This window comes from Anguilla anguilla, chromosome 12 (genome assembly GCF_013347855.1).
Source record: "Anguilla anguilla isolate fAngAng1 chromosome 12, fAngAng1.pri, whole genome shotgun sequence".
Classification (NCBI taxonomy): domain Eukaryota; kingdom Metazoa; phylum Chordata; class Actinopteri; order Anguilliformes; family Anguillidae; genus Anguilla; species Anguilla anguilla.
The window spans coordinates 11,627,707-11,645,010 of NC_049212.1; the positions used below are offsets into that span (position 1 = coordinate 11,627,707).

The 17,304-nt window shown below is 41.7% G+C and overlaps 1 protein-coding gene across 5 annotated transcripts in view; it reads right to left on the reverse strand.

The window, feature by feature from the left end:
• LOC118209990 (HMG box transcription factor BBX-like) overlaps nt 1–16,914 on the reverse strand; it is a 29,189-nt gene extending 12,275 nt beyond the window's left edge. The window contains exons 1-6 of one of the 5 annotated variants that reach the window (XM_035385758.1): nt 16,783–16,914; nt 14,510–14,573; nt 3,444–3,612; nt 2,632–2,910; nt 661–859; nt 497–564 (exon numbers count right to left, since the gene is read on the reverse strand). In XM_035385758.1, coding sequence (XP_035241649.1) covers nt 497–564; nt 661–859; nt 2,632–2,910; nt 3,444–3,602 — 705 coding nt within the window. In that variant the 5' untranslated portion in view covers nt 3,603–3,612; nt 14,510–14,573; nt 16,783–16,914. Of the gene's footprint in view, nt 1–496; nt 565–660; nt 860–2,631; nt 2,911–3,443; nt 3,613–14,509; nt 14,574–16,050; nt 16,737–16,782 lie in introns of those variants that run through there. The other 4 variants (XM_035385762.1, XM_035385760.1, XM_035385759.1 and 1 more) reach the window with 4 other exon arrangements.
• Between the last annotated feature and the right edge of the window lie 390 nt (nt 16,915–17,304).

Sequence of the window (17,304 nt, forward strand, 5' to 3'; positions counted from 1 at the left end):
GGAGAGACACCCAGCTCCATGACAGGGAAATCTCTCAAACATGTAGCAGAGTAGCAACACTCAAGGATATAACTGATTCAAATCAGATATATTAAAACAGAACCAGCACACAGAACAAGACGGCAGTATAGTACAACGGGTAAGGAGCTGGTCTTGAAAAGTAAAGGTCGTAGATTCGATTCCCAGTTTGTACCCTTGAGCAAGGTACTTAACCTGCAATTGCTTCAGTAAACATCCAGCGGTTTAAATGGATTCAATGTAAATGCCACGTAAAAAATTCTATAAATCGCACTGGATAAGTACGTTTGCTAAATGCCTGTAATGTAATGTAACGTAATGTAAGAACAAACCACACTGACTGTTCACTGTATGAACTCAAATAACCAGCAGAGCTATGTGCTTGTTTTAAACACTGAAAGAATTGAAGAAGGTGCACTGACATGGCGGTTTTCGGTTTGAGGGAGTGGGGGGTGGTCTCTCTTAAAGCTACGCTTACCTCGCGGGCTGTTAGGGCATGCTCCCCCGCTAGCAGCAGCATGCTCAGTCCTCCCATTTTAGTAGGATCTGCCAAAGCACATCAGCACAGGGTCAGTGAAGCGGAGACGGGCGCGGGGAGGGTGCGCGTTCTGCACCCACAGCCACCGCGGGCCGGACCCCTACCCGCCATGGAGAAGTTGATCTGCGGGACGCTCTCCGCCTTGGCCGGCTTTTTGGAAGCGGCGCAGTCCCTGGGCGGCTCGGAGGAGAACGGCCACGCCTTCTTGCGGGAGTTGGCGCCGGGGGAAGGGGTCTTCACGGACTTGTTGGATGGGGGGCACCACTTGTACCCTGGGTTGGCCTTCATGAACGCGTCCTTATACTGGGAGACAGAGCAAGTACAGAAAAGCGATTCAGCTTCAGCTTTTGCCCATTTGCACGAGGCTTAAGTGTATGTGTCAAAGTTTTCTCTCCAGACAATATTCTGAGGTTTATTTTCATGGCTCATCACACTTCAAAAACATTTTATTTTCCGATTAAAATAATCTATTCAATGCAAGGTGATACATAGCACTACCTGAAATATGATATATACACAAGCAATGCCCGTAGAAAGTGAAAATGGCACATGGACCTCCATCCAATGCCCTCTTTAAAATGTCAAATTTCGATTTATTAGTTAATTTGATCGATGATGGAAGTAAGCAAGCACAGCCGTATTGGGCTCCAGCAGGTGAGTCTCCTAACTGCAAAGAGTCCAGCCACAACCATGGCAGGCCATGCTCAACTCATCCTTTATACGCTGAGAAAAGCAGGCAGAAAGCTAAACTGAGCTAGCTATACTCTCACTGACACCGCTGTCCATACCCTATTAAAACTGTAAAGGACTGAAAGGCTATCAGCCGCTGAGTACCCACTGCCTCCGCATCACGGGCTAGCCCCTCCCTAAACACTACCTGCCAGCGTGGGATTGGCTCCTCCCCCGGCCTGACTGCTGCTTCCTTAATCCTATAATCCAGCGCAGGAGAGAGGCTGTCTGCGGTCTGACTAACACACCGGCAAATTACACCGGAGCGAATCAAAACCGCAGACTGAGCCATTAAAAAAAAAGCTCTAAAACGGCAATTATCTCGGACTAACAAAACACGGAACGGGCTCCGCTCCTTACTGTGTTGAAACAGAAGTGTTATATTTTATCATCAACAGCACGAGTGGAACAGGTTCCGCTCCTTGCTGTGTGGAAACAGGAGCGTTATATTTTATCACCCACAACACGAGGCCCAGCAGGGTAATCTCTGTGCTCCGGCTGATTCCCGCCATTGAACGAGAATGACTTCTGATTCAGAATTTACAACTGCAAACGGCCCTCTGGGATATAGGCAAATAAACTGTTACTAGTACATTTTTGTTACTGAAGCTTTTAATTTAAAGCTGCAAATCTATACCCCCCCCCCCCCACCCCATCCAGGGCCTTGGTTTCCACTGGTGTTCAGTATGATGAATTCACTGTGGCAATTGACTGAAACTTGCAGTAGCCAAAATAGGAAGGTTGAGCACGAATAGCATTAGATACCGAATAAGCCAACAGCATTCTTTTAAAAATACAATTATATCAGCCCTTATACCCTGTTTTATGGGCATATTTTTGTTGTCTCTAGGCTAGCACAGCGTTTCCCAACCGGTGTGCCGCGGCACTCTGGTGTGCCGTCAGGCGAGGTCAGGTGTGCCGTGTGAAAAATCCTTTAAACAAAATTTTTTATGTTCAAATGAATTTGAAAAAACTTAAATGAACTAATCCCATTCACAAAAGCCAAAATAAATGTCATTAAAATGCATATCACTTTTATTAAAACCCCAAAAGAACATTTAGGCCTACTGTTGGCACGTCACATCAACGTCAGTACATCGCTCACGGTTTTTTTCTGTGTCAGTGTGTGTGCTATGAGATTCTGTAAATTTGGTCTTTTATATTTGACCCCATCCATCACCCCCAACAGTTATGCTGTTAATATGTTAAGTTAATATATTGTACATTTTGATAAAAGAAAAAAATCAAAGAAAAATTCCTAAAATAAGCAGTAGAAATCACCCTACAACTAAAAAGAAAGCAGAATGAGGCGGGAATATCAGCTGTCTAAAGGAGCGCGGCGGTACCTCCTTCGCCATGTCCGTGTACTTCTGCTTCTCTTTGGGGTCCAGGACGGCCCACCAGTCGGCCAGGATCTTGGTGGCCCCGCGGTTGTCCAGCCGGGGGTGCTCCTGCCGGACCAGCGAGCGGTGCCGCTTGCAGAAGAGGAGGAAGGCGTTCATGGGACGCCGGGCGCGCTGCTCGGACGAGGAGTCTTCCTCCTCCCCGTCGTCCTCCTCTTCCTCGGTGCCGACCCCGCCCTCGGCCTCCTGGCTCAGGCTTTTTCCGCAGAATGGTGGGGGCTGCTGGGAGCCACATATACAGGCTTCAGATTCCACCGCTTCTCATTCGCTGATTATCTCAGATCATCTTCAGCTAGATTGTCTTAATTGGGCAGTTCTTTGGCGAGATTCCTCTTTAAATGATTATCTTTAATTTCAGCTACACAAAGTGTATCTTAAAGCGTTCGTTCAAAAGGGATTATTGTGTAGCAAGGTTACAGACAGCACTGAAGCAGTGAAAGGCAATTATTATTATTTTTATTTCAATTATTTCCCTTGGCTTACTTTCCGTTCATAACACATCTGCACCATAATCTCCTCCAGTTTTTACTGTAGAGTGAATGTGAATGCAATCTTTCAGCAAAAAATATTATGAATGCAATCAATACTCAAATTTAAGATTAAGATTAAGCTCACACAGCACAATCAAATGACTCGTACGGTGCGGTACCTTAAATACACGGAGCAATATTATAGCAATTAAATTATAACAATTACGACAATTAAAGAAACGTCAAACCCAAAATCCCATCAGCCTATGCCGGTCAGCCACCAACCTTCTCCAGCTCCTCCTCATCGTCCTCCTCTTCGTCCTCGGAGAAGTCCAGGGTCTTCTTGGACAGCAGCGGGTGCCACTGCAGACACTTGCGCTTCGGCCGCTTGCCACTCACCTCCCCCTCCACGGGTGGCTCCGCCCCCCGTCCTCCGGACTTCATGGTTCAGACCCTGAGAGGGGGGGCGGGGGGGGGGGGGAGATTAGGTCAGACCGCACCAAAACCTCCTTTAATTGGCCCACCAGTAGCAGTTTCACACAACCTCAGCAAGACCCCCCACAGCAAGGTCTACTTTGAGTAATCAGTGAACAAATACTCTGGTAAAAAGGAACGCTTCAAGAACATCGGGGAACATTCCGGTAAGATTTCCCTTTCGGCTCTGAGATTATGACAAGAACATTAGCCAAATCAATTTAGAACACGCTTACAGTTCCAATAATGTTCCATAGAGTACCTGGCAATGATATTCTCTAAATGGCTTGAATTCAAGTATTGAAGCTCCTGACTATGTTGGACACACTTCACATTAGATTCAAACTGAAATAAGGAAACCAAACCTTTCCTACAGTGTTCCCACTTCAAGTCACATCTCTGGACAAATGTTGGGAAAGTTTAGATTTGACTGAGTTCAAATGGCAACCGGCAAAGCTAGCAAGAGGAACGAGCGTGGAAACGGCTTTCGCTCGTCTTCAGACCCGCGCCGCTGAAACCGATCCCAGCGTTCTCCCCCGTCAAATTGTGTGCTAAAGTAATGACTACATCTGTAGAGCGTTGCACGCTCCATGAACCCCGCTGTAATTGGCAAATCAGCGCGAGCCAGCGGGACAGAGAGCCAACGAGCGAAACGGCGGCTGTTTATCAGGGCGGTAAAGTGCCGGGGCCGGGCGAGGGCGGGAGGACCCGCCATTGATGCAGCTTTTTAATTCGCACGGTTCACTTCCCGCCGTAAAGATCCGCGGTGGCGATCGTCTCGGTGCGCTTCGGCTGGGAGCGCGCAGGAGATAATGAACGAGGGCCACGGTTTCACGAACGCGGCGACACAATGCAGTTAATCAGAGCGCCAGCCAAATGCCAAGGTTAATTGGATGCGAGAGATGAACTGAGGCCAAGGCTTCTGACAGTGTGATGATCCTGGCGGTGTGAAAAGAAAGCTGACAAGATAACGCTTCGTCTCGTGGAAATAAAAATAATGCATAAAAGGGGTGTGTCAAGAGGTCTGCCAAAAAGTACACCCAGGCTGGACCCCTTACTACCCAGGCTGCTAGACATTCTATCCACATTTGTCACACTCTGAAGAAAAAACTCACTGGTTAGAGTTGAGCCAGCCTGGTGCTAGATGCTATGAGGACACATATATACTCACCCTGGCTGAACTTTAGCCAACTTTTTTCATTTGAATGTTTTCCCCCCCAATTTTTCCCCCAACTTAGAACCCCTAATTGTTCCTCCGGAGGTACTGCTGCACACCCCAAAACTGCAGGATTGGAGCCTTGCAGCTGAAGCACTGCCGCACTCCTCTGACACATCTGCCTATGACAACAGTGACGTTTTTACACCCTACAGCGCACAAGGTTCTGCACGAGAGACAAAAAGAAACAGCCAATCACAGCACAGCGTACAGGAAGGAAGGCGAGGGGCCTCTCACAGATGATAACTGGTCGTGTCACTAGGAAAAGTTGAGGTACCGGTAGCCCAAGAAAGAACCTTGCTCAACTTGAACGCAGAACATTTGATGAGGTTAATTTGGTGTGCTGTAGATGGAAAATATCTGATCAATTACTCGACTGAGGCTTGAGCCTGGTTACACAAAAGTAGGTGGTATTAGCGCTTACCTAAATGTAACTTAGTCACGGCTCTACTTCTTCAACTGGTAAAGAGGTTTACTCCAACAAAGCTCATATATCATATCACACAAAGCTTTTTCAATGCTTGGCTGTATGACCTTTAACATTTATAAAATCTCACATATCACAAAGACAAGTGACCTATTTTCCCTATACGTTTTCATTTTATGTCAGATGATACACTGCACCAGCATCAAACTGCTATCCCCACCCTTGTGCATTTCTCTTTCTGTGATCACATGCTCACATGTAGCCTATCCTGCCCCCAAAAACAGAAATGTGCCGTTCTGGTACGCTGATGCGACTACTGAACGACACACGCAAACATTCCACACGCTCAACACACAACCACCCCCAGCTCGCAAAAACACCACACTTCATCACCCGACTCCACTGATTCACTTTCATCTCCAGCCCTCCCCCACGGTTACTACGTCATACCTTCATTATTCAAATCAACACGATGCGATAAAGGAGATGCTGTCGCATGAGTGACTTAATCAGACATCCAGCCCAAATGGACAATACACCGAATCACATATTTTCAGACCTGCTTTCAGCTCTTTGGGGGAGTCTTTCCCACCCCCCCACCACAATACAGTATGTGATACGGCTGGTGGACTGAAATGGGATCATCGCTCCATAATGAGTGACAGAGGGAATCTTGCAAGAATACACTAAAGTGATCATTCTGATGTGAGGGAGGATACCTGAAGGATGTTATTACAAATGTGAAGCAATTATTCATCAAATATGGAAAATACCAGACAATGACCCAATCACTAAATCGCTTCTGTGTCCTTTGCAGAGTTAAATGTGGAGAAATTAAAGTAAAGAACAAAACCATAAAAATGATATAAGTAAAACTAATGTAGTGGTCAGTATACTGGGCAGCTTTGTTTCACACAAAGTGGTAATGACACCCCCTCCCACCAAAAATACAATACTAACTGTACATATGAAAAACTCATATGTCAACAGAGATTAGTTTTAAGCCTGAATGTTTCTCTGGGGTATTGCTCAGGAATGAACACTAATCTCAATATTTCGGATTTATGAGTACTGTGAACTTGATCCAATTAGATGAAAAAATAAACGTTGTTCAATTTCTCAGTGAATTGTGGAAAAACGTACGATTGCTTTTTGACGGTTCAATTAATTGTTTCATCTCCTACAACTACGCCAGCTACTGAGATAGACTGGAAACAGGAAAATACTCCCCAATTAGACATTCATAACATAATCATATACCTTGTTTCAATTAAAGCTTCCTCTACAATCATACAGATTTGTGGAGAGCACTTGTAACGCACCGTGGCCCTTTCGAGTGCATACACTTGTAAATAAATGGCTCATCCTGCCACACTCATGCATTACAGTGCAGCGTGTACCAAACAGAGTTTAGCGAGTCATGGTGTGCTGATCCGGATGAATCTTCAGAATTGTGAATTCTGCTGATCCAAGCATATTTCATATTGGATAACCGACCCTCAGTACCCTATGCACTCCAGCAGAGTGAATGGAAACACAGTACAATAACTAAATAAATAAATAAATAAATAAATAAATAAATAAATAAATAAATAAATAAATAAATAAATTAATTAATTAATTAATTAATTAATTAAAATTGGACCTTGATTTCTATCTCTATTCTGTTTGAGGGCCTTACTGTACAAACAGAAATTGAAACTTTTAAAACCGTCTATAAAGGTGGGGATGTCTGACACATATAACTGCACAACACCACGTGGGCATGAAATTGCACTGATTAAAAAAATCTTTTAAGCATTATTGGACTCAAGCATTCCAGAGGTATGCACTTTGAACAGGAGGTCACTACACATTGTATGTTAAACAGAAATAGTACGGCCATTGAACATTAAGGGTAGAGAGCGGCATTAAATGAAAGATATTTTTTTCCAACCAAGTCATGAACAAGTATCATAAATAAGTGACTCTAAATAAACAGCTCTGTAAGTGGTATGTCACCATTGCATTACACAATAACCTTCTGGACAATGGGGTGTACTCCATGTCTATATGCATCAAGGCAAACTGCTACATATACTATTGATACCTGATACACCAATCAATGAAGTAAAATGGAAATTATTTGAAACCTGAGAACAGCTGCCAAGGCAAAATGATTCAACACTGTCTTCAAACTAGAACTGGAAATACTGCAGTTTTTTTCTCCTCACAGTCATCTGTGAGCTAGGCACTTTTCTAGGATTCCATAAAACATCATGCCAAACATTATGGAGAAAACATATTATTCACTACAACATAAGTAACCATTTTGGCTTTTTTGCTCATATACTTTTTGCCCGGTAACTGTGTGAGTTTACAAGAATGGACAAGGACATAACTGAAATTCTACTCTCTTAACAGGTCAAGGAGTGACGGAATAATTATAACTGTAGGGCTGGCCAAAGCACTCGGCACAGAGATATCGACAGCGAAAGGTACAAATAGGTGAAATCACCCATCACCAAAAAATGGCACCAAAACTAAAAAAAGACTAAAATGTGCATTATTGTTAATTATATTGCTAGCTAGCAACTTTTACCATGCTTGATTCCACATTACAGTCAAACAGGCTAAAGTTGGCTAACGCTAGTGTACTGATATTGCGTTGTGCCCCGATTTCAATAGGCCTATTCTGTGCTAGGTACCGGCAACGTATGACAATAGCATGCCATTGTTATGTTCCACTTCCAGAATCATATTACTACTAGGCCATCTATGATGCACACATTATATAGCCACACGAATACTACCAGCATCGTATTACTGCCAGTAAAATAATCTATTTAATACGGGCAGTAATGTTACAGGCTATTTAAAGTGCATGTTTGTGTCTTTTGCAATGGGCTAACTGCACACATTGATTAGCTGAAGATCATGTACAATTATTAATTTTATATTTCATAAATATTTAAGAATCTCCCCCAGAAAATGTTAGCCTACATACAAGGGAAATTTAGTTCTACAAAGGACAGCATGGTACAGCAATTTCCGAAAATCATTTGATGGAGTCCTAGAGCCGTAAATATGGCTTTGTAATCCTTTCTTGACTGATATATGTCAACAACTTCTGCAATCTCCTTTGATCGTGGCATAGTGTGCTTGCAGAAACTTTGGCGTGACTACTTCACTCTAATGGTAAGGTTCAATAAGAGTGAGGTTTAAATTCAACAGGGCTGGCTAAAATTAACCCTGGCTGTACTGAATCAGATTATCAATTAAATTTGGCTAATTACTCTACTGAGTACCTAAGGGGACAATTCACATGGGTGATATGGGTGTTTGACAATGTATTTCATTATATAATAGTAATACTATTTTAAAATGTATTTAGTGTTTACTCATTTTCCCTTGGTCTAATATTACCTTTTGTCTAAGGATCTGAAACCAGTCTGTGTGACAAACATGCAAACATAAAAAATCAGGAAGGGGTGAATACTTTTTCACAGCACTGTATTAAGCTAGCCATAGGCTTGGTGTGATAGCTAGACAAGCAAATGTCCATGCTTGTCTAGCTATCACAAAAGTCAAAAGTCCATGCTTGTGGTAGAATGACATTGCGAATTGAGTTAGCTGACCCAAACCTTTCAGACAGTGTAACTACATGTGAAGTGACCAAAAACCATTCATTGAAAATATTTAGTTTTCAGACCCACATAGGCTACTTCTGTCTTTATTCCACTAAATATAAGCCAAGCAGGTGGTTTTGCTGTTGATGCAGCGCTTATAAAAGCAATGAACAATGAATGAACAAGGGACCAAGCGTGATATTTTTGACAGATAATTTATTGAAACGCATAGATATGGAGAATATCAGCTCTCCTTTGAGGGAATATCAAAGATCAATGTTAGTTCTCCTTGCCTGGCTTAATGTCTTTGTCTCCTCTCCCCCATTCTCTCTCACCACTATTCTATCAAAATGTCTGTTCTTGCTGGATTTATTATGACAACCAAATATTGCACAAGTTGTGATTGTGTCTGAAATACCTTGCTATGAGTCAACTGCTTAAATCTGTCATTCAAATCGTAGTTACATTAAATGCTATTTGCTCCACTGAAGCAGGATTTTCTCTCTCCATAGTAAAATCTATCCAAAAACCTATCCTTTTTTTTTTTAAAAGCCCAGACCAGTTGAAACCCCACTCTACCCCACATGTCAGGAAGAAGCAAGTTTTGCTGCTGACCAAGCTGCCACTCGACCACAACCAGTTCAGTTACTTTCAGTTTTGACTCTGCAGATATACACAAATGTGTTTTACAATAATCCTTCTCTATCTTCCATTTTTTGAAGCTCATATTTAATTGATTTGCCAGCTCATTATGAACATTAATGAACAGGGTATGGTTTAAGACAGAACATCAATAGATAGCATAATATCACAGACTTAACTGAAACTTTCTGTTATCACCTGGAAATACAGCAAGAGGAAGTAAATGAATTCTGAACATGCACTACATGACCAAAAGTATGTGGACACCTATCATCCAACATATCATCAAAAATAATGGGCATTAATATGAAGTTGGTCCACACTTTGCTGCTATAACAACCTCCACTCCTCTGGGAAGGTTTTATACTAGATGTTGGAGCATTGCTACAGGGATTTGCTTCCATTCAGCCAGAAGAGCATTAGTGAGGTCAAGCACTGATGTGGTTATTAGGCCTGGCTCACAGTTGGTTTCCAATTAATACCAAAGCTTTTGGATGGGGTTGAGGTCAGGGCTCTGTGCAGGCCAGTCAGGTTCTTCCACACTGATCTCTACAAAACCATTTCTATACAGACCTCGCAGTGTGACAAGGGGCATGGTCATACTGAAACAGGAAAGGGCCTTCCCCAAACTGAAGCACAGAATAATTTTGAATGTCATTGCATTAAGATTTGCCTTCACTGGAACTGAAACCATGAAAAGCAGCCCCATACCAAGGGGTGTCCACATATTTTTGGTCATATAGTGTATAATAAAATATAATATGGAAATGGCTGATATGGGCCAACTGCGAGTTCATGGTTTAAAGAAGAAAATGCACTTTAAATTCAAAGCAGCAATGTTGTTTCCAGAGGTTAATGAACACATTAACTGTATAGTGAATATTATTTATTCACAATCATTGAATGTACTTCACTCCTTGAATGTCTCAGGTTGCATGTGCCACAGGAAATATTTACAACTGAAAATAAGATCAAACATCCATCCATCCATTATCTATACCCACTTATCCTGGGCAGGGTCGCGGGATATACTCATGATAAATAATATGTCCAATCCTGTTGTTTTCATTCAAAACTGCTTACGATGTAATAGAATGTACATTATATCAAGATCTTTGCATATCAGTAAGCTGTTGCTCACTTCTGGTTGCTCACACTAGGACGGAGTGTGGCACAGTGGGTAAGGAACTGCGCTTGTAACCGAAAGGTCGCAGGTTCGATTCCCGGGTAAGGACACTGCCGTTGTACTCTTGAGCAAGGTACTTAACCTGCATTGCTTCAGTATATATCCAGCTGTATAAATGGATACAATGTAAAGTGCTATGTAAAAAGTTGTGTAAGTCGCTCTGGATAAGAGCGTCTGCTAAATGCCTGTAATGTAATGTAATGGTTGGCCAGACCCTCTACCATCTTTGGTATGGCATGGTTTAAAAAATTAAAATCCTTACTGTTATTATGACCATTTGTCTCTGTATTGCCATCCATGATGTCGTATTTGTGGAACATATGTGAATTTCCTTCGACAATCAAAACTAAATAGAAAATTTTTAAATAATTTTAATATACTACAGTATATTATGCTAACCAGAAATGGAAAAAGCAGTGAACATAACTTCTGAATAAACTGATATAAACACTGGAGGAAATGTAGTACAATGGTTTGGGAGTTTGGCTTATAACTCATAAGTTCTAGGTTCAAATCCAAGAATTTATACATTAAATCAAGCTTTACACATGGATAGCATTTTACTATACATGATGTGCAATTCTGCATGACATACACATTGTAACTGTGATACACAAGTGGTATCAGGCTGTGAAACTGGTATTCATTTGAATATGTACTCTTTAAAAATCACTAAAGTCTAGTAACTATTCTGAACATATTAATGGTCTTCACACTGAATATGTGGTGGATAATGATGACGCATTAAAGAAGTAACCTATAACCTTTGTTTTAAACAGAACGAGTACTGTCTTTATTGCAGGAAAAAGTATAGTTCTTAATGCATACACAATGCCAACTTCAAGTGTACATGTTATTAGAGGCTGTAAATTTAATAATCCCAAAAATAATAATGCACTGCAAATTTAATAATACAAAAAAGCACACAATGTGAATTGATGTAAACTCATGAGTGACCATCCCAGACCCAAAGCTCCAAGATGTTAATGCAAAATAGATTCTGAATTCTAGATTTTTTAAGTTTAAACATTTGAAATTTGAAACCACATGTAAAAATTCAACATTATTAAAGGGGCAATACACCCAAAAATAAAGTAACACTATATTTCCACTTACTCAGAGAGTTATCTATGCATCCAGATAGTTTCACTGAGATTTGACAAGTTTTCCAGATATCCATTGCAGCTCACCCTGACTCACCTCAATGCTAACGTTTGCAGCTAAAAATTTACATTTGGGAAAACTCAACTACAACATATAATGCTGTTGAATGACCGAATGACCAATGCTTTGAAAAGCAAAATATAATGACGCTGTTACTCACAAAGATCCACAGACCTTATTGAAAGTTCAAACAATATTATGTTGGCACTGCACCCAGGAATACTGCCATGCTTTAGTAGAGACTTTGTTTGGATATACGCAGCTGGTGTACTTCGATACAAAGTAGTTTTCAATGAAACCATGCACAACAAGGTCTGTTGATGTTTGTTAGTAATTGTTTCATTATATTTGGAAAGAGACATTACAGATTTTTTTATTTATTTAAATTTTAGCACTTTGAGTGCCACAAACGTCGGCATTGTTGAGGTCTGTTGTATCAGGATGAGCTGAAGTGGATATTTATGGTACCGTGAGAAAGTATTTGCCCCCTTCCTGATTTCTTCTCTTATTGCATTTTCTCTTACCTATATAACAAAACCAAAGTACTTTAGAAATGAAAATTAATACAGTTGTGTCCTTTATATCAAGTTTATTAGTTTTGCAACATAATGTTTCATAATCTATAGGAAATTAGGAATTAGGTTGAGCAGAATTCACGGTTCCTTCAATAAAGGCAAGCCATTCACGCCAAGAGGCAGCGGGAGCATCACCACACTATCACACTACCACCACCATGCTTTGACTGCTGGTATGGTGCTCTTACTGTGAAATTCTAGGACCCATGTCATTCAGAAAGTTTCACTTGTGACGCATCAGTCCACAGAGCATTATCCCAGACGGCTTGGGGATTACCCAGGGGCTTTTATGCAAACATGAGACGAGCATTCATTTTTCTCTTAGTTAATAGTGCTTTCCACCCTGATATTCTTACATGAATCCCATTTTTGCCCAGTGTCTTTCTTATGCTGAGTCATGAACACTGACCTTAGCTGAGGTTGGATAGGCTAGAAGTTCTTCAGATGTTCTTCTGGGATTTTTTGTGACTTCTTGGATGAGTTATTGTTGCACCCTTAGAAATATTTTGGCACTCCCGGGAAGATTCACCACTGTTCCAAGTGTTCACCATTTGGAGATTATGGATCATTCGGTGGAGTCCCAGAGCCTTAGAAATGGCTTTGCAACCGTTTCCAGGCTGATATATTACAGCAACTCTTTCCCCTCATCTCTTCTGGAATTTTCCTTGGTTGTGGCATAGTGTGCTTTTAGGAACTTTGTGGTAACTACTTCACTCTGATGGTGAGGTTCAAAATGAGCGAAGTTTAGATTCAACAGGGCTGACTGCAATCAAACCTGGCTGTGTTCAATCAGCTTAACCTAATTATCAATTAAATTTGGTGAAGTGGTTGATTGAGTGGTGGCATGGTCACCTCACAGCTAGAGGGTCCTGAGTTTGAATCCCGGCCTGGGCCTTTCTACATGGTTGCCCCGGATCCGCATGGGTTTTCTCCCACAGTCCAAAGACATGCAGGAAGGCTAATTGGAGACTCTAAATTGCCCCATAGGTATGAGCGTGTGAGAGAATGGTGAGACCTGTACAGGGTGTATTCCTGCCTCTCGCCCAATGTATGCTTGGATGGGCTCCAGCACCCCCCGCGACCCTGACCAGGATAAGCGGGTATGATAATTGATGGATGGTGGGTTGAGTAACTGAGGGGGCAATTACTTTTTCACATGGGTGATAGGGGTGTAAGATAACTTGAATTTTAATTATTTCAAAAAATGTCTTTTGTGTTTACTCAGTTTCCAGTTGTATAATATTATATTTGTCCAAGGATCTGAAACAATTCAGTGACAAATATTCAATAATAGAGGAAATCAGGAAGGCGGCTAATACTTTTTCACAGCACCGTAGAAAACTTGTCAAATCTCAGTGAATCTGGAAAGCACACCAGGTAAGTGTATGGCTTTACTTTACTTTTTGGTGAACCACCCCTTTAAAACAGGTACCTCTGCACTGTTGGGCAGCTGGTCTCAAGCGTCAATAGATTCCCCATTACGTCCCTTTAATCATTTGGCCTAACATGTTGGGTAGTGGAGGATGAGCTCCTTCTCCAAGTCAGGTTCCTCTTAAGATTTATTCCCAGCAGGCAGTTTGCCTCCCATCACTGTTTGAGTTTTTTTTTTGTTCCCTTTCCATTGGGGAGTTTGTTACCTCTGCTGCTGTACTTTTTGGTGGAAAGTGCTACAAATAAAACTTAAGTGAGAATGGGTTTCATACTGCAGAGCCATGTTCTAGGTGATATGCTCATAGTTTAAATAGAGAGCATTTTTTACCTTATGTAGAAGTTGATTATAATTTTGTTTGCTGTTCTGCGTAATAAAACCTGGTCTCACTGCAGAGCTTCAATAGCATACTGGGACAGCTATCCTATTATAGCTATTCTTCTTCCCTTATACCTGTGATTATGGCTGGATACGAATATCTTCCCTTGATTCTGAATGCAAACTAAATTATCAGACACATAGAGGTATTACATGTAAAAGACAAATATGTGCATTGCACACATATTGTGACATGTTAACTGACAATAATATGGAAACTAAAGTGAAATGGAGAGCTTGTGTTGTACTTACTTAGGCAAAGAAAATAAGAGATGAAGACGATTCTGTCAATCGGGACCTGACATGGGATGGTGACCTACAAAACACATAAATGATAAGAAGTAAATATTCAAATAAAAAGCTCTCATGTAGCCTACCCTGCCAAGAGATAATCATTTAAATTCTTAGTTATAAACGCAATCAATATCCGGCATGGACGTAAATCCAGCCCATTTAAATAAACTGGACAATATACGGTTTCTGTTTTGTCTTACTATTTCTAACACATCACAGTAGCCACACTCCTACTCAGTAATGACATATGTAATGGCATGTAGGCTACCTAGCTGAACGGTAGCAGCTCACAGTAGTCTTAGTTGAGACGTAGCCTGAAGTTAACACCTCACAGCCTAATAATAAAGACGTGTCTCACGTAGCCTATTTGAAGCAATCAAGGAACCAGAGTTGGGACCCTGAAGAAGCATTTGTATGGAGGAGGCGTATTTGTCGCCCTCGATTCTGTAGTGTGAACAGGCTTAGTGTAACGTTCTAGTGGCATATTTCAGGTAATACTGAACTGCTGGCAGCCTGAAAACTAGAGCTGCTTTTCAACACGGCGCGAGGGGAGATGAAGGCATTCCTCACGAACGTTCCACTTCAATCCGAAAGTTTCCCTAAATCAAACAACAATTTTGTTCATCTGACCTTGTAATCTCTTTCGGGCCGAACTCAAATTTGCATCTCTGTGCAAAATGTCGATCCGAGGTCTGACAAGACAGACAAGCGTAAGAGTCCATCTTGCTTTGGGGAAAATGAAGAGTAGCCTAAATATCACTCATGTCAAACTCAGCAAATGCACCGATCATGAAATGTGTCGCTTATGACAAATTGACCCCTTTCATTAATTAAACTGGGGCTCATCAGTTTCGATATCTACAAAATTAAGTTCAACTGACCCGATTCATGTTTCCGATCTGTTAATGGAGATAGAGTAAAAGTAGCCTGCCCTGCTGCGAGTTGCTGTACTGAACGTGTCAATAGCTGAGTATGCAATGGTTTCGATAGACCCGGGGCGACTTTGTCGCCGACATCTCTTCACTTCTGTAACCAAACTTTTAGAAGATAAACGTAATCATTCGCGATTGACTGACGTCCTTTTCTATTTATTCAGTTACAACACTGCCTTACATTCGATGAGGGGAAGTGATCACACCGTTTCCCTCAGAGGAAAGCAAACAGCTCTAGCTTGGCTGTGTCGTACATATTGTCTTCAGCTTTTGCATCGTCTGTTTTACCAAGCTCTTTGTAAAGATGTATTCCAGCATGTTGCTGGACGAATATTACCAATTACGACGTTAATGTAGTTGATTAAAGGCCTTTGCGAACGAGAAATTATTTACGAACAATTAAAAGCCACCCGCTGTTCCCCGCTGCCAGCGCGATGTAATAAATATTCGGGTACATTTTTTGTACAGATTGCTGAGTGCACTTGATAAAACGACACTCGGATCTTGCCATGTCACAAAATAGCTGCAATATTTCTGTCATGTCGGCTTCTATGTTCGAAAACTTACCTCTGAAACCTTACTCAAACACGAGGGCCTTCTCATTCCAGCTTCTCTCTCCATCCACCTAACTTATTGACCCATCATAACAGTAGTTCTACGCCGATGGTACATTAACGCAAATACAGCTACACAGACTCCGAGCACTCTCCTTTTGCCGAGATGAAAGCTACTATAGGCTACACTGCAACCGAAAGTCGCCAAACTAACTCTAATATAACACTGATCAATGGAGAGAAGGCACTTGTTCAAATTTTGTAATAACAGGCTACTTTCGTTTCATCGAACAATTTTCTCAGGTCGTCTTTTTTCCTCCTACCACCCCTACCGTTCGTTCAAATGTTATTTCTCGATCTCCCACTGGTCTCTTGTGTAGCATAGTGAATGTGGATGTTCATGGCTTGGCAATGACTGGCCTGTAGACAAGTAATATAATCATTCCGATTCAGTCCGTGGTACACGCACCTCTGTGAACTTTTTCATGCAATGCAGTTATTCTAAAAAGTCACAACGGAGTTGTCACCGAGAAGGGCGAGGAAACGACGACTACTGCCCACACAAACCAACAGAGCCACTAACCCTCACGCTATTTGTCGTGTGTGACTACTTAGTATATAGATCGGTTGCTCGTTTCCCGGCTGTTGTGTTAAGTAGGCTAGGGATTGAAGACAGGGAGAAAGTGTTTGGAAAATATCGCGGAACCGTGGAAGTAGGCTACTCACTTGCTAATATGCTACTTACCCGCGAGCGACCAGTCCGAGTAGGCTATTTAATTATTATTTTTAGAAAAAGTGCAGAGCTCCAACGAGCTGTTTCCCAGTGCGATCACACGCACCCTGTATATTTCTCAGAACAGTTTTTGCAACATACAGTACTGTACATGCACTGACCGAAAATATACATATTTGTATGTAAGGCCGACGGTGATTGGACGACGACATGAGAGACAGTCGGAATTGTCCACACAGCGCACCCGTTACAATTGTGGAGCGTTGAGAGACAGAGATTAATATAGCTAACATCTTCATAAGGTTACGGACATGTACATTATACAACAGACCAGGTAGGGGAAGTGCGACCCAACGCTCACCAAACTAATTAGAAACGGTAGGAGGACGTCTTGGAGACTATACAGTGTTGGATACAGCGCGCTTACTCCTCGGTAGCCTACAATTTTCCAATCGCAATGTAAGTAGAAAAGAATCAAATAAGCGTCCCAAACTGTGTGGTACATGAACACATTTCTCCGTACATACAGACTAT